Here is a 17243-nt window from a genome sequence, read left to right as displayed (position 1 = left end):
CAGCTGAGCCCCGAGCCAGGAGTCGCCCGCGCGCGCCCGCTCGCGCTCGCCGCGCCGGGGTAATTTGGAACCGGATCGCTGCCCTTTGCAATCCGGGCTGGGCCGCAGCGAGGCGCACAGGCTGCCGGCTGGGTTTGGGGGGCTGTTTTTTCTTTTTTTATTTTCCCCCAGCCATCGGGGGAGGAGGCCGTTGGAGAGAGGGAGGAGAGGAGGTGGGAGCGACGGGAGGGCAGCCGAAGAGCTGCGCGAAGAGGAGGCGGCAGCGGCGGCCGCGGCGAGGAGGGAGGAGGCGAGGGGAGGGCGGGGAGGGGAGGCCCCGGCGCGGCGCGCCGCGAGGGGCCGCGCGGAGCGGGGGCCGGGGCGGGAGGGGTGGGTGGGGGGAGGGTTGGGGGCGAGAGAGAAAGTAACTCCAGGACGAGACCGGAGCGACCCGCGCGCATCGAGCACTAGGCGACGAGGCTGCGCCGGGCGCCCGACACCGGCGGCTGCAGGGGGCGGGGGCTGCGCCGGAGCCCGATCCGCCGCTCCGGCTCCGAGGTAAGCTCAGCGCGGGCGGCCACCGCTCAGCGCCGCACACCCCTGCTTCCCAAAGTGGCGGCAATGGCGAGAAAGTCACTCGGCCCGGGGCCGGGACCTGGGCTAGGGGTTGCGGGGGGGGGGGCGGGCTGCTTTGTCCCTTTGCTGAGCTCTGGGGCTGGCGGCGTGGGGGCGCCCAGCACAAAGGCCTGGCGCGCACGGGGCGGGGGGTGCCCACGTGGGTTGGTCCTGACCGCGGGTGGACCCAACCCGCTTGGCCCGGCTCCGATCTTCCTGCCGCGCGGTGTATGCATCCAGGTCCTCGGCACTCTGGTTCCAGTACCGGCTCGAGTGCCCTGCAGAGCCGGTGACTTTATGAAACCGGTTCCTTGCAGCTGGGTTTCGGGGCGCACAGAACCGGGTTGGCGCCCAAATCAGAGAAAAGGGGGAAAAGTCTCTAACGGGACAGATGTGCGTCCTCTGACGCCCACCCCCACGAGTCACATGCTAGACGCACTGGTGGTGGTCCCAAGATCGGACCTCGGTCTCCATATCTCCGCTGCCCACACGCACCCCTTGACCTGGATGCGGACACCCTCGTTATCCCACTCCGCGCCACCGTAGCGCCTCTCTGCCCTCCCTCAAGAAACCTCCGACTGCAGAAAGATAAAACCTTGAAGTTTTCACTCCGTGTCTCAAATGTGCATGAAGGAATTTAACTGCACGAGTGAATAACAGCATTAGTTTCAATTAATTTTTTTAAATCCCGGCAACAATAAACTTTGAGAACAAAAGCGCTTTTACGTCCTTAATTAGGCGAGCTTCCCATCTGTGGTCTCGAAGTGTCTGCCTCTTGATTTAACTTTGTCTCCGCCCCCACCGCACTCCCATCCCTTCCTCGCTGGGCCCTTAGGGTACCTTGGCCACCCCGCGGGGCCGGAGGTTCGGCCCAGCCGGCTCCTGGAGCCCCGAAGTTCACACGGGCCGGCGGGCTCTATGGCTGGGCTGTAGCGCACCAGGTGGCCCGCCGCGTCCCTCCCAGTCCACCCCCTGGACAGTCCTGCAGGCCCCTGGCACTGTCGCTCCGGGCAGGAGCCCAGGGCGTAGAGCTGAAGGGAACTCAGAGGCGCCTTCTGTTTACCTTTTATGGTTAAAATAACAGCTTAGCAAAGAAGCGACTTCACGAAGAAGCGATTTAGTGAAATCGTCTCAAGCTGCCGCAGCTCAGCCAGTTTAATCACCCCCAGAGAGCTGAACAACTGCGAGCACAATGGGACACAAAATCATTTTGTGTGTAAATGAGCGTGGCATTCTGCTCACTTCCCTCTGCTCAGGCGGGCGGGGCTCGGCTGCGGGTGGGCGCGGGACCTGGGTCTCCCACCACAGCTTGGAGAAGCGGGTCAGTGCTGGGCCAGTTTGCAAACCCTCTGAGGTCCCTGCAACAGGCGGCTTGGCCAAGCCTCAGCCGCTTCTGGGCTGTGGTGTTTGGTGCAGTGAACTTGTGTCTCTTATCAAATGCACTTTTATGCTTGTGATCTTAGCAGTGGTCTCGGGAGAAGGGTCGTGGTCCACCACAGATGCGTTTGTCGGAGGGAGCAGTGGAGATTCGGGTCAAGGCGTAAGGCCTGGGGCTTCCAATGGTGAGTTTCTGGTTTGTGCTGTGGGAAACACACTCGGCCAGCTTGGGAGGTGGGTGCTTGATGCGATGCTACTTGTCACTTCTGAGTTGGGCCCTGGAGGGGGGGCATGGTGCTTTGGTAGAATTTGGGAAGGAATTCTTTCTAGCTCTGCTGACCCTTGGTAGATCTTATCTTCCGACTCCCTCATCCCCACCCCCTCCCAGGGCTGGGTAATCCATCCGCTCTGTTTTGGTTTCTCAAAACTTCCTTGAATGACCTGGAATGTCCAAAACAGGGAACTGGACAACCCCCCCCCATGGGGGTAAAACACCATTCCTTCACCCCGAACAGTTCAGCTCAGAGAACTTTCCAGAGCATGGGGGGGGGTACATAACACATCATAGGGGAGGAACCTTTCTTGTATTTGAGGGATTGAGTCCATGTGCCTCTGACCACATTTTATGATTGAATGCTGAATTTTAAGGCGTAGATCTAGAGGAGAGAGTTTAGTAGGAAAAAGCTTCATGTGGGCACCAGGATATTGTGTAGTTGACCCATAAGGATTACACTATGTCAGAGAAGTCCAGGTTATGTGGAATCCCCACCACCACCGTGTGTGTGTGTGTGTGTGTGTGTGTGTGTGTGTGTGTCTGTCTGTCTGTCTGTCTTTGTCTGTCTGTCTGTCTGTCTGTCCCTGTCCCTTCTATCTCCCTTTGAGACAGTCCCAAGCCAGTAGAAGTGGTAGCCAGAAGCCTACCCTTTTGAGTTCAGTAAAAGTCCCCCCCCCCCCCCAAGGGGAGCTTTCTGGGGCTCTGAGGCACAATTTTATTTCAGGTGTCTGTGGCACATAGGAAAGTCCCTGAGTTGCTCTGAGGAGGAGGGGAGAAAGCCCATTTGCTGATTGCTGTCTGGCCAGCTCTCAGTGCCTCAAGGGCCTATGATCCTGAGGGGGTCTGGAATACATTAGGCTCCGGCAGCACCATTCTAGGGGTCTGTGGAGAAGCAGGGAGGTGCAGAGTAGGCAAACAAAGACAGGTTTTGTCTGCTTTGGGAGTCTGGGTGATTGGTGCCGTCCCCAGTGACACTTCTTTATCTCTGTGCCCCGGCTTCTTAGGAGAGAGGTGTCCTATACAGTCTCTTAACTGGGTTGTGAGAGGTCCTGGGCTCCCCAGTCTTTGAGGGGAGCCGCACTCCCCCCCCCCAGGTTCTCTCCACTGATGCAAGAGGAGACACGCTTGGTAACACGGCTCTAACTCAAAATACCAAAGAAATCAGATTTGTTCTGAAACATTGTAGGGCAATAATGGCGAGCATATGTTTTAGGCTGTCATTAGCCGAATTAGCAGACATGGAGCTGCTTAGAAGACGTGTGTGTGTGTGTGTGTGTGTGTGTGTGTGTGTGTGTGTGTGTGAGAAGGGGGGATGCGGTGGATGCTATGACCTGGAGGTGTGCTTTGGGGTGTTGGGTAGAATCTGGGAGGGCTTCCTGGTGTGTATGGTGTCCTAGACAGCATCTTTGTAAAAATCATTGACCCTGGGGAAGATGAGTGCCCATGGCTACTGAAGAATAAGCCCCCTGTCACTGCTTCCCACAGATACTCTGGGCAGGGATGGAAGCCTAGATGCCTCACCGCAAGGAGCGGCCGAGCGGGTCCTCGCTTAACGCACACGGCAGCAGCGGCGGCAGCACCACCGCGGTGAGCTTGCAGGGTGGGCTGGGTCGGCCCCTCGGCCCCTCTGCTCTTTTCTGAGGAACCTGCTCACGAGCTGCAGGTCTTTCGGGACCCAGCACTTAGGAGATAGATATCGACTGACTGTACGATTATGTACATTTTTTTTAAACAAAAATGCTCTTAATTTGATGTGAAATTTACTACATGTATAAAGCTCCGGCGCCTTAGGTGCTGAGGAAGTCACTAATTTAGAGGTGTCTCGTTACTGAGACAAACTTGCAAAAAACCCCTGAATCCCAATTCACAAATTGGCGATTCGTTTGTCAGGGGATGTTTCACATCTAACACATAAGCCCGCGACCTTTAATTAGAATTTTGCAGTTTGTTTTATGCCCCTGGAGGCTGACACCTTGAAAAAAAATTTTTTTTTCTTGATTTCTTATTGCTAATAAGCATCCTTCTCCCCCCCCCCCCAGTACTTTGAAGAAAATGATGCAGATACACTTAATTACAGTGGTGGCCGTAATTTGTCAGCTGAATATGTGATCAGGCACAAAGCAGAAATGATCTGATTAAATCTGTGATCACATTCGAAATAAAGGGAGATTTAGGAACCCTTGTTTTTTCAATTTATTTCTGTCTCTAGGAGGGAGGAAATATGTCCCGGCTGTCACTCACCCGGTCGCCTGTTTCTCCCCTGGCTGCCCAGGGGATCCCCCTGCCAGCTCAGCTCACCAAAGCCAACGCACCTGTGCACATAGATGTGGGCGGTCACATGTACACCAGCAGCCTGGCCACGCTCACCAAGTACCCCGACTCCAGGTAAGCGCTCTGCTCCCGGTGCCAGGCGAGGGCTCCCTGGTGCTCCTGAGGGTGCAAGAGATGCTGCTTGTCGAAGACCACTTCAGACTGGGGCTTTTGACCCGGCACTAGTAGCCTTTGTGGTATGACACGGAGTTCCTGACCTTAGAGATCCAGTCCCCTGTGAGCCTGGCCAGCAGCTGGCTGGGGACTCTCACAGAGTGACACTCCGGAGTCAGGTGCGGTGGACATGGTCAATGCTGTTTCCTATCCTTACCCTTGGGAAAAGGCATGGACTGCCAGCTGCTGTTGTCCTCTCCTTTGTTTAGGTGGCCACCGTTTGACCCAAAGTGCTAAGAACAAGCTCTCCTTTGGAGGTGGAGGGTGTAGAGCGAGCCAGCAATTAGAGGACAGCTGAGGACATTTTTGACAGTGGCTGAGCATGAGTTTGATGCCTTGTAATGTATGGGACTATCAATGACCAGGACCCTGACAGGGAACTTTCAGACTTGTCCCAGGAGGGACCCTTAGCATGGTGCTGAGTGCTGACAAGCCAGCTTGCTTCTGGATCTACTTCCCAAGGACACGCCTTGGCCTGGCAGCTGTCGGCAAGACTACTGGGGGGTGGGCTACGTCTCTGAACACCTCCTACAGGTGACACTGCATGCAGCTTGCTCCTGGCATGGCAGAGCAGCAAGCGGCGTTAGCCAGCAGGAGGGCAGGCCTGTCAGACATCACCTCTCTTTTATACATTTAAAATAAGTAGAGAAATTAATTAATCCCCTAGACACCGAGGGCTCATCACCAGGGTGGAGGCTCAGAGCCTAGAGGACTTCGGTGAGCCGAAGTATCTGGCAGAGCCCTGGTCGTTACAGGACTGCCCCTGGAGAAGGGGATGCTGGAAGTAGGTTGTGCGTCTGTTGTAGACAGGGGCAACACAGAGATGAGGCACAGGGTCCTCATGAACGCGCGGAGCATTGGCAGGGCTGGAATCATGAGGCTGTGTACCGCAGTGGCGGCATGCTCGCTTGCAGAGCCCTGTCTAGGCTAGGAGATGGATTCTATTCATTTAATTTCAGTTTTGCCTTCTGCGGCGTGCTGGAGTTGTGTGAGATAGATCAACCCTTAATCGGCTGACGGTGTTTGTGAGTGAGATTCATAAAAGTCTTCGCCCACCACCGTCTTGGAAGAGTGTTTCCTGAGATCCGACACTGGCCTTCCTACAGTCCTCAGCACCCAGGCTGGGTGGGCGGGAAGAGGGCTATCCCTTCACACGTTTGCCCCTGGTGGCTTTTGGGGACTGAGAACATTTTCCCTCCCTGTTCCACAGTGTAGCTTACCCTTGCTTATCGACTTGCTGTGCAGTGGGCCGTGCTCTTTCTCTGGGGAGCTGAGGGCTTGGACCTATGCTGTGGCCATGTGGGACCCTCCACTGCCCGAGCATGCCCAGAGGGGCTCTCAGTCTGTGGTCTTTACCAGAGCTGGGCTCATTGTGAATCTGCTGTTCTGCCCAGATGGGCCTGAAGCTGAGGCCTAGAGCAAGGGCTCGTATGACCTATGAGACAGTAGAGGCAAGGGGTCATGGGGAGCCACAAAGCTATTATGTGTGGAAGAAGCCCTTCACGTTCCCTCGCTTTTCTAAAGTGGATTATTGCAATCCCGGAAAAGATGTGTGTCACTGATAGGCAGGTGGAGACGGAGAATTAAGAGTGCGGAAGTTGCCCTTGGAGACCGCTCCTGATGCCAACAGTGTCCCACCCTTGACCCTGCTTCTGAGCTCAGAGCATTGTACTCCAATCTGTGGCTGTTGGTTGATCAGGGTGACCTAGACCTTGTGGCCCTGGTGATGGGTGCCTCCTCTGGTTCACCCCGAGCGTATGGCCTGAGGCCGAGAGTGGACTCATGGTCCGCCTCGCCGTGTCATACCCACTGGGTGTCGCATTGCCGCAGCTGACACAGGAGCGGCACAGGAAGGTGGCCAGGTGTACGAAACCTTCCAGGAAGTCAGGGTCAGCATGCTAAAAGGAAGATGATGGCCATGCGATGTCACCCTGTATAGTCAGGGCTAGTGGCTAGATAGCGCAAGTCCCAGCTGCCAGAGCAAATTCACCACTTTAGAGGGCTAGTCTAGGGATGGTTCCTACCCTAGACATAAGAAGCCACCAACAGAACTCAGGAGGTCACATGGGAGCTTGCTCATGACACCCTGTGAAATGCTAAGGGTTTCCTTGTGGTAACTGTCCAAAATTTCCCTCTGGCCTGCCCCACATCCTGTGTAAGCCTTGTTTGCTGGGGCCATGAAGGGCCTCTGTCCTAAGAGGTGGTACCCTGCTGTCATTTGTCCCGGAACAGACACCGAACCATGGAAAGATCTAGATCCTGCTTGTCCTGGCTCAGTAGACAGACAGCCTAGAACCCTGCCAGCCCCGGACTGTGGGTGGACTGGGAATCCTCTAGACCTACAGGCCGCTCGGGAGCCTCCGCCAACTCCGATGTCAGAGCAGCTTGGAACCCAGCCAGACCCAGCATTTTGCTTGCTACACAGAACAACGTTTGAGCTCCACCGGGGGAGGGTGGAAAGAGTTCCCAGGAAGGCTGAGGTGTCGAATCTGCTGACTCACCTGTGCACGTGGCTCTGCCCTCTTCCTTGCCAGAGCCTGGTGTAGACCCTTAGCTGTCTGCCCTGGCATGTGATACCATGGCTTAGCTACATCTCTGTCCAGGGTTTCTGGGTGTCCCCCATACCCCTACAGCGAAATGTTCAACTTTTGCAGGGCCAGGTCTCAAATGAGCTATGGAACTCACAAGGGTTTCCAGCGGGGTCACCAGGCAGTGAAATCCTGAGTTCTCACTGACCGGTCAGGGTGGCCCGTATACAGTAGAACCCCTGTCAGGAGCCCTCTCCAGAGAGAAAGAGAGAGCAAACACACAGTGGTCCCCGGGTGTCTGCCCTTCCCTGTGTCCTGGGGAGGACATTGTCACTGGCAGCCTCTGTAGCCCTAAGGATTTATATTTGTCAGTGGTAGCTCTGGTTCTTCAGGCTCAGGCCTCCACACCCCTAACCCACAGGTTCTGACCTGCGCACTCCCACCTGCCAGGCAACCTTGCCCTTTATACTGCCCCCATGGGACAGGCCGGGCCGTGTCCCGTCCCCACAATGACATGGACTGCGTGGATTGGGAGTACTTGAGAAGGGCATTGGGGGCTCAGCTCTCAGCTCTGGCAGCTGGCATGCTCTGGGTACACATGGCTGTGATTGGGCGTGGCTGACTTGGACTGTGCAGAGAGTGGGTGGATGTGGGAACAGGACAGAGAGTGGATTCTTGGAAGGGGCAGGGTGGTTGGTTCAGGCAATGAAGGGCCTTGGGCCCTAGCTTGTACAGGCCAGACCAATGAGTCCTTATCCCCTAATTCCCTGGTTCTACAAGGCTATTTGGTGGGGTTGACAGCCCTGGCTGTCTTAGACCAGGCTGGCTTTGAACTCACATACACCCACCTGCCTTTGTCCGTCTCCACCCTGCACCCTGCCCCCGCACCAAGTGCTGGGATTAAATACATGTGCTACCACTGTCCAGCCTCCAAGGCTTTCCTAGGAACAGTTCTCCCAGACTCAGTCAACTGACCACTGAAGGACACTGCCCACCTCCCTTCTGCTCCCATGTGAAGTTCTTAGCGCCCTTCAACCCACTTTGGGGTTCCTGATTATCTCACTTAGCCTTTGAGATCTGCAGAGCAGTTAGCCAAACCCGCCCCTGCCGCTGTGTGCATTAGGGAGGCACTAGCCTAGGTCGGCCCTAACGCCTGGTGTTTCTGCCATGGATTGGACAGGGAGAGGTATCAGGGCTCCCCCGAGGCTTGCCTCCCTCGGGCCCTGTGCCTTAGCATTGTCTTTTTAGGCACTAGAGTCCTTTCTAACCCCAACCTTGCACCAGACTGGCACATGCTGTGGTGTGTATGAGTACCTGTCCAGGGTTGGACCTCACTGTCACATGCTTGGGGGGGGGGTGCTGGCTGGAGCCCACATGCAAACACACGCTCCCTCTTGCCTGGCTCTCCCCTGTGGCTCCTTCAGTGAGCAGCTGTGGGGAACTTGTGACTTCCTGTGTTAGCTGGTGAGCATCACTACCTGAGGCTGCGATCCTGTGCCTATTGGCCGAGGGAATGTATGCTATTACCTGATGTTGGTTCAAGTGGCTTGGGTGAGAGAGTGTGTGTCCCCAGAGACTAGGCTGGTTGACATACATTTATCAGGTGTGTGGCTGGGAACCGGAGTGCTGGGTTCTCAACTCACGTTTTCTGGGCACACCTTTCTGGCATGGGTGTGTATTTAACCCGGGCTGGACAGTTTATGTGGCTGCTTGTGCCTTGCCGTGGTTTTCCAGACCTGTAATGTGTGTCAGTGGGCCATCCGCCATAGCTGGGTATGTCCCTTGGCTGGCTCTAGCTGGTGGCTGTGGTTGGAGAGTGTGACGTGGCTGCCCTAGTGTCGTGTGTGTGTGTGTGTGTGTGTGTGTGTGTGTGTGTGTGTGTGTGTGTGTGTGGTGTGTGTGGAGGCAATCTGTCTGCCTCATGTGTGTGCAGTCAAGATCGTCAAGGTCTCTAGGTCACCCTTCAAAATCTCTAAGGGTGACTGACCTCTTGCCTCCAGCTGAATGACCTCTAAGAAGTGGGGGGATGAGGCGGGTGAATTCAGCCCCACCCTGCCTATATCCCATCTTTCCCGTCTCTCCCAGAATAAGCCGCCTCTTCAACGGCACAGAGCCCATTGTCCTGGACAGTCTCAAGCAGCACTATTTCATCGATCGGGATGGGGAGATTTTCCGCTACATCCTGAGTTTCCTGCGGACGTCAAAACTGCTGCTTCCGGATGACTTCAAGGTAAGTCCGCAGCCAGCGGCACCCCCTGCGCTGCCAGTGTCATGGCATTACACAGGGGACGCTGTGGCTTAATAAATGGACCCGCGGTTGTCATGGCAACCACGAAAAGTTAGCCGATGAAGCCGAGGGCTAGATCAGTTTTTCTAAACTCATTCTGCTTTCTCACATCCTCCGCGTATTTATCGGGGTGTGGCAACAGTGAAGCTTTGGCGCTCACCCCAGGTTGGTGCCAGTTGTGTTTAAGGACCACCGTGCGCTGGAAGAGAGGAGTCGGAGGTCTGTGTGTCTGTCCCTTGGTGTCAGTTTGCGGTAGGGAAAATCCCTAAGAGCTAGGTGGTCCCCCTTTAAACCAACATTACTCCCAGTACTTGGGATGCACTTGTCTTAGGTGGCTGGTCTGGTTCCCTGTGGTCCTGCCTCAGCGCCAAGCCCCTCTGAAGTCCTGGGGAATCGTGGGAGGAGGGAAGCTAGGGCCTGGCTCTAGCTGGCAAATGTCTTTCTGTCTTTGTGTTTCCTCGCTTTGAGGCTTCCTGCAGCGACCACTGTGCCAGCTGCCCTGGGGCCCTTTTTCATCCAACCTAGTTACAAAATGGCAGCAACTAGATTTGGTCTGAAAATAGAGCTATGGGAGGAAGCTGGAGGCTTTGCCCTTCCCAGTCTAGAAATTAGAGGTTAGGTCCCAATTGCATGGAGCCAGTGCTTCAGAAATCGTCAGTGGTATGGCGAATCCCACGAGACAGGCACTTCATCCCAGGCCTTCCAGGATTGAGGCAGGAGGATTGCTGAGTGTTCTAGGCTAGCCTGGCCTACAAAATAAGACACTATCTTTAAAGAAAAAAAAGAAAGAAAGAAAAAGAAAAAAAGTCAGCAGGAATCATGGCGTACGCCTTTAGTCCCAGCACTTAGGAGGTAAAGTCTGGCTAGTCTTTGTGAATTGGAGGCCAGCGTGGTCTATAGAGGGAGAGTTCCAGGCCAGCCAGGGCTATATAGTGAGACCATGTCTCAAAACAAAGAAGCAAAACCAAATAAACAAAATAAGAGTACTAGCCAGATGATGAGGAAACCTGGCCTGGGTGGGTTTGAAAGTGTTGAGTTAGGTGGTGAGGGAAGAGCGGAGCCGACGGGTGGGAGGGCCGTGCTGGGGGTGTGGAGAGGACTGGAGAGACAGTCTGGGGCGATGTGAACTGGGGAGGGAGGGGGAGGCTGCTGGTGATGGCTGGGTCTTGGTGGGTGGCTCAGCAGTTGGCACGGCTGAGAGCGGGGAAGAGTGGTCCGGTCTGCAGATCTCACGCGGGCTCTGTTGTGAAAGATGCAGGGAATGGGAGTGGGGACGGGCTAGTTACTTATGTCACTGTATTTCTGTGCGTGCTGGGAGTAGGGAGAGGGTGACATTGAGGGGAAGGGTGTGAAGGCTGTGAGTGTGGGTTATTGGGTCAGGAGGTTCTGGAGGGCATGCCCAGTTCATAGCTTCAGCCCTGAGTCAGTGTACGAAAGTCTAGGCACGGAACGTTCTGGGCTTGGGGAGAAAGCTGGCACAGAGGTATATAAAACTCCAGGGACTGGTGAGAGCTGGTAGAACAGACCTGGGATGGAGCTCCAAGGAGTCTGTTATGGAAAGCAGGCAGGGTCGCAGCGCGAGCTGGGTCCAGATGATGGGCCTTTGGGGCCAGCAGAAGCACGCTAGGCATTCAGGATGAACTGTGTCGTGAGAGTTGATCTCCCTTGCTATGCCCCGAGCCCCGCCGAGTGGCATGCATGAGTCAATGGGCCTAGGCCACTCAAGAATTGGTGGACACACGGCTAGTGTCAGGGTCTGTGTGGACAGTTTTTGTGAATGGGCTGTTTGATGAGGACCTTGTCATATTCTCTCCCTGCTTGGGCGGGGACAGGCACTCGGCAGATCTGTCCTTTGATCGTCATGTCTCTCAGGGCCCAGTGTTGATACTCATTGTAAAGAGGGGAAGCTGCATCAGGGAAGGTCAGCATCAGATCTGTAGCCTTGTGGCTGATGGGTGACCAGGCTAATATGCTTTCCATGAAGGTCTGCATGGGAGCTGGGCAAGGGCGCAATGCCCTAGATCCTGTGTGATTGTCTTCTGGGTGGATTTCCAGGAAGGCAGTATACACCCAGCTCCCACCCCTCTGGTTTAGCTCCTAGCTCACTCGCTCTTTCTTCCTTTCTTCCTTTCTTCCTTTCTTCCTTTCTTCCTTCCTTCCTTCCTTCCTTCCTTCCGTCCTTCCGTCCTTCCATCTTTCCTTCCCTTCTTCCCTCTTTTCCTCCTTCCTTGACGGTTTCTCTGTGTGGTCCTGGCTGTCCTAAAACTCACTCTGTAGACCAGGTTGGCCTCAAACTTGTAGATCCGCCTGCCTCTGCCTCCCAAGTGCTGGGATTAAAGGTGTGCGCCACCAGTAGCTTCCAGCTCTTTCTATGACACTTCTGTTTGCCATCCAGTTGAAGGACCAGGAAGAGAATCTCAACAGAAGCGTACCAGCCTGCTCTTAGTTTCTTTACATCCAGGGCGCACTCATTGGACTCTTTGCTCATCTCTATAATGGAAATGACCATCCTAGTCCAAATTGTGTCCTGGCAGTAAAGACATCTGTGAAAAGGGAAAGGGGACGCACTGGGGATAGGATGAGCGGCCCAGATGGAACTGCCTACTGCTTCTTCCCTTACACTATGCGTTTGTCCACAGGACTTTAACCTGCTATATGAGGAGGCGCGATACTATCAGCTGCAGCCCATGGTTCGGGAGCTGGAACGCTGGCAGCAAGAACAAGAGCAGCGGCGTCGTAGCCGGGCCTGTGACTGCCTGGTGGTACGAGTCACCCCTGACCTGGGTGAACGCATCGCACTCAGTGGCGAGAAAGCCCTCATTGAGGAGGTCTTCCCTGAGACCGGGGATGTCATGTGCAACTCTGTCAACGCTGGCTGGAACCAGGACCCCACGCACGTTATCCGTTTCCCCCTCAATGGCTACTGTCGACTCAACTCTGTACAGGTGAGGGCCTTGGGTGCCTCCCCAGAAGCCCCAGGATGCAGAGAGGGAGGAAGGGGGGGGGTGGATGCAGTCCCGGAATGGGATGGACGAGACCCACGCAGAAAAGGCAACAATGTGCCAATGCATAATTTATGCCTCGCTCATAATTAAATGATGGTGCCTGGGGGATGGACTTAAAAAAATTGATCTGTACTTTTCTTTCTCCCCTAAAAGGATGTTCTTAAAAAAAAAAAAAAAATTGGCCCAGAGTATTTTTGACGGAACATGCTTCATTTAACATGCAGAGGCTGACTTTGGATTCAAATTAAACCCAGGCACCAGAAAAGGCAGGGAGCCTTCCCATGAGGCCGGCCCTGAGGCCACTGGCAGGCAGCAGCCGCCTGGAGCTCTTCTTTCTTTCTGAGACAGGATCTTATATGTAACCCAGGCCAGATGCAAACTTCAGCTCTTCCTGCCTCGGCTCCCTGTTTCTGGAAGCTTTTGCCTGACTCAGAGACACTTCTATTTTGGGGTTAGGACAGAAAGGACCCTTTGTGGGGAAGCCCCCCCTCCCCCTACGTCCTGTAGGCTCTTGAGTAAGAGGCTTCTACTTGCTAGACACGGATGTAAGACCAGCCCCCACCTTCCCAGAGACATAAACCCAGGAGGCCATGTAGGCCTACAAAGATTCACCCACCGAAAGGACTCCCCCTCTTCCCTCCACCTAGAACTCTTTGAGCTGATGAGCCCTCAGGCCTCAAACCATCTGGGACTCAGCTCCAGGAAGCAGGTGGCTGCCCTGAGGCTAGGGGGCAGGGGCTTTCCATTATTGGAGCGGGAGATTGAGAGAGGGGGTGCCTAGGGCCATGTTTGTGTAGGGATGGGTTAGGCCACACCCTGGATAACAGGGAAGGGACCCAAAAGACCCTTTTGCTTCCCTAGTTCCTAGCTGGGCACCCCTGAGAATTGGAATAGCCTGGGTGGAATAGCAGAGGCCCACCCTGGTTGGCTAAGTTGAGGGGCCCCCAGGCCTGACTGCACCCCTCCCTTCTCAGAAGGTAGCTTGCTTTGCCTGGTACCCAGCTGTCCACCAGGCCAGGCAAACTCTGGAAGCTGGGCACTCCTGACCCCTTTTTCTTCCCCTGCAGGTCCTAGAAAGGCTGTTTCAGAGGGGGTTCAGCGTGGCCGCATCCTGTGGGGGTGGTGTGGACTCCTCCCAGTTCAGTGAGTATGTGCTTTGCCGGGAGGAGCGGCGGCCGCAGCCTACCCCAACTGCCGTACGGATAAAGCAAGAACCCCTGGACTAGGCCCTGCCTCGGGGCCCACCTGAGACCCCCCCTCAGTCCTGAGACAACCCCAGGGACATGGAAATAGTGCTGAGGAGTTCTGCCTGTGTGTGTTTCACAGTGGGCACAAGACTGAGCTCATCCATGGGAGTGCTAAGTGTCATGGCAACAGAACGAGGGACGCCGGAGGCATGCCCGTGGAAGGACTGTCCATGTGACCCAGAGATGTTGTGGCAGCAGCGATGCCGCCAGCTGCCAGCCCTTCTGCTCCTCAGCCTGGTTCAGCGTCCTCTGCTGGGCCAGACACTCGAGAGCAGCTGTGTATCCTCCTCCTCGCTTGGTGGACGTCGGCAGGCCTCCTCGCGTTGGAGACGGCTTATTTTTCTACAATATTTAAAAGACAACTAACTGTCGCCACACAGGGCGGCAAGGCCAACAAGACCATCGCTGCTTTTACAAGGTGCTTAGTTCTCAGTCCATTGTTCAACCCTAGCAAAGGATGGGCTGCCGGCACTCGGGCCCAGGTGCCTGCTGAGCCTGGGCAGTGGGGACAGAAGTGGCAGGTGATGGTGCTGTCAGAGATGGCACGGGACCCTCTAGAGGCAGGGCTGTGGGGGGCTAAGTGACTCCGTGACTTTTATCTGAGACACTCTGCTGCCACCTGTGTCCCAGGCCATCCTTGGTGCACACCTGATCCGCTAATGCCCAGGAGCTTCCAGTCCCAACTGACTGCTCACGTCTGGGTTCCCGGAGAAGTCTCCACTCATCCAGTCAGCGTGGGGCCATGGCTTATCTCAGGAATGGGCCCGTCTACCCAGGGACCCATCTGTCACCATCCATCTCTGGGTCCCCTGCTCAGGAAGCCACTGTTGGCCCCAGCTCCAATTTTCCCATACTCACGCACACTGAGTTTTAACTAAATGTACTGAACTAGCCTGTCAGTAAGGCACAGACCCAAGCTTACCCAGTGCTCTTAACCCCGAATCCCAACAAGGACTGGTTCTGAGAGGTCCTCACAGACCCACTGTCTCCCAGACGATAGGCCCAAAAGATGGACACCCTGGCCTTGTCACATCTTCCCTAGCTCCTCCCACGTGGAGGGACTGCAGAGAACTGATGGAGGGGGTGCCCTGGCAGGCACCCCCTTGTGTATAATGCCTGTAGACTTGTATATGACTCCTTTAATATTGTAAAGATGCTGATGTACAATTGTTTTGTGTTTGTGTAAACACATTGCGTTCCTGGTTCATGCCATAAAGGACGCTGTAAAGTAAAAAGACTGAGCCTCCAATCCTGTGCAAAAGCCGCAGCTCGATTCCCACACTTGACTCACTTGGCTTTGGCAGTGGGGGTTGCAGGGGGCAAGGAGGGCGTTTCCTTCCTGGGTTCAAATTGAAGAAGGAGCCGTGGTCAGTGGGAGGCGCATGATTACAAGCTTGCTGTTCTTCAGTTCATCTGGGTGTTCTAGTGACTTCTGCAGATCCCCTCTGGGCCACACAGATTTCTGCTTTCTGATTCTTATCCTCCAACCAGATGCAAAACAGGTAGGCAGGTTTCTAAGGGGTGAGACCACGCTTAAATGTTTGGGATTTTTCTCATGGTATTTTAGCTGGAGCTGGGTTGGTGTTCTTCCTCCTCCCCTCTTTTTTTCTGGCTTGGAACTCACTGTGTACTCCAGACCGGCCTGAGAGTTCCAGATCCTGGGACTGCAGCTTTTTTGCTACGTCTAATTTGTTCTCTCTTTAAACCCCAACACACAATGGTGTGAGAAGGTGATGCAGAATGGTCTTGGACCAGCCAAGGGACAGAGGTTACGCAGCCAGCATGCAAACTGGGTCCCATTATGTCCCTTTCCAGGGAAAGTGTCTGAACATGTCATATAGGCCTCTAATTTTAATGAGCTTTTAAAAGTTTTTACTCAAAGCCCTGTGTGCTGAAGCCCACAAGGACCCATTTTATATGCCTGCCCGGGGCCACCAGCCTCCATCTGCCTCGGAGCTTGGGAATACAGGCCAGCACCTTCAGTCTGAGGCCACAGAGACGCCATCCCAGCATACAATCTAATTTGCTGGACAAACTTGTTAGACTTCTCTGCTGAGCAGCGTGCCTGCAGCTGGCACATCTGCACATTTTGGCATCAGGCAGGCATCTGAGGAGGAAAAAGGTATTTCTTGCAAGGAAGTCATGTGGAAACACCTAATACTGTTTGCATTCGTGGATTTTTTTTTTTTCCCAGCATAATAGCTGGCGTGGAGATCCTCTAGTACTTTCAAGCCATCTTTGTGTGTGTGTGTGTGTGTGTGTGTGTGTGTGTGTGTGTGTGTGTGCTGAAAGCCACAGCCGGGCATGGTAGGCGTTCCTGAAATCCTAGCATTTGGGAGGTGGAGGCTGGAAGATCAGGAGTTCAAGACCATCCTCTGCTCCCTAGTCAAGAAATGTAATTTTACACAGTCCTGTAACTCTGACTACTTGGGAGACTGGGACAGGAGGATTACAAGTTCAAGGCCAACCTAGGCAACTTGTGAGACCCTGTCAAAAAAGGTAAAAGAGGGCCAGGCAGTGGTGGCAGACACCTTAAATCCCAGGACTTGGGAGGCAGAGTCAGGCAGGTCTCTGTGAGTTCAAGGCCAGCCTAGTCTACAGAGGAAGTTCAAGCAGTCGGGACTGTTCTATAGAACCAAAAAAAGAAAAAAAACCATCTTCCTAATGATTAATATGCACCCTTTCCTTAAAGCACAGAGAGTGAATATCATATTTCCATGAAATACCAGCACTTTCTACCTCTCTAGAAACCTTATTACTAATCATTCTTTATAAGCAACTGGACAGAGAGAGCTGGGACAACGCTTCCTCCCAAACCTCTGCCGGTTCTGGTGCTAGGGAAAGCTGTAGCAGGTGGGCCCACCACTGTCCCATTCATGAACTCAAAGCCAGTTCACAACGTTAGTATTTCTTTTGGGAACTGGGTTTTTTTTTTTTTAAAGCTCTTACTTGATTGTGTTCCCCAGAAACAGTAAAGGGTTATTTCATAAGTTATAAGTCTAGTGTGTTTTCAGTGCTCTGAGGCAGCCGCTAGAAGGTTTGGGTTCTACAGAACCTTGACTATGGATTTCATGTTCAAATGCCAGGACTCCTGACCTGAGGATCCTGGTGAGCTTTGTAGACTGCCAACACCCCGTGTGTGTCCTGCTGGCAGATGTCACTGCGAGTGAACGTGAGTCTCTGGGACCTTTCCCAGATCCTGGGCCTGCTCTCAGGGCACTGGGACTAGAGAATTTACTCCTGTTATGGTGAGGGATGAAGTGTGAAGGGTCTCCCACAAACAGTTGAATGCTTGATCCCACCCAACTGGTTGCAGCTTTAGAAGGCCAGCAGAATTTTAAGGACACGATGACTAGCCACCATGTAGACTCCCGCTGCCCCAGCTGCCATCCTGTTCTGGCCATGATTAATTGTACTCACTGGGAGACCAAACAAGTCCTTCATCCT

General features: G+C 54.4%; 1 protein-coding gene across 4 annotated transcripts; it reads left to right on the top strand.

Moving 5' to 3' along the window:
* The first annotated feature begins 389 nt into the window (after window positions 1–389).
* On the top strand, window positions 390–15051 carry Kctd15 (potassium channel tetramerization domain containing 15). 4 transcript variants are annotated; one of them, XM_050119293.1, is made up of 7 exons: window positions 390–537; window positions 2061–2156; window positions 3731–3832; window positions 4455–4630; window positions 9343–9487; window positions 12184–12489; window positions 13617–15051. In XM_050119293.1, exons 3-7 carry the CDS (start codon window positions 3758–3760, stop codon window positions 13773–13775), a joined length of 861 nt encoding a protein of 286 aa, XP_049975250.1. In that variant the 5' UTR covers window positions 390–537; window positions 2061–2156; window positions 3731–3757; the 3' UTR covers window positions 13776–15051. The 4 variants fall into 4 exon arrangements, with proteins under 4 accessions (XP_049975250.1, XP_049975249.1, XP_049975252.1 ...); XM_050119292.1 differs by having other exon boundaries at window positions 2058–2156; XM_050119295.1 differs by lacking the exon at window positions 390–537 and adding an exon at window positions 1600–1806.
* The last annotated feature ends 2192 nt before the right edge of the window (window positions 15052–17243 follow it).

Source organism: Alexandromys fortis, unplaced genomic scaffold (assembly GCF_014885135.2).
Source record: "Alexandromys fortis isolate MF-2015 unplaced genomic scaffold, M_Fortis_MF-2015_v1.1 scaffold_140, whole genome shotgun sequence".
Classification (NCBI taxonomy): Eukaryota; Metazoa; Chordata; class Mammalia; order Rodentia; family Cricetidae; genus Alexandromys; species Alexandromys fortis.
This window is presented reverse-complemented; position numbering and strand designations above follow the sequence as displayed.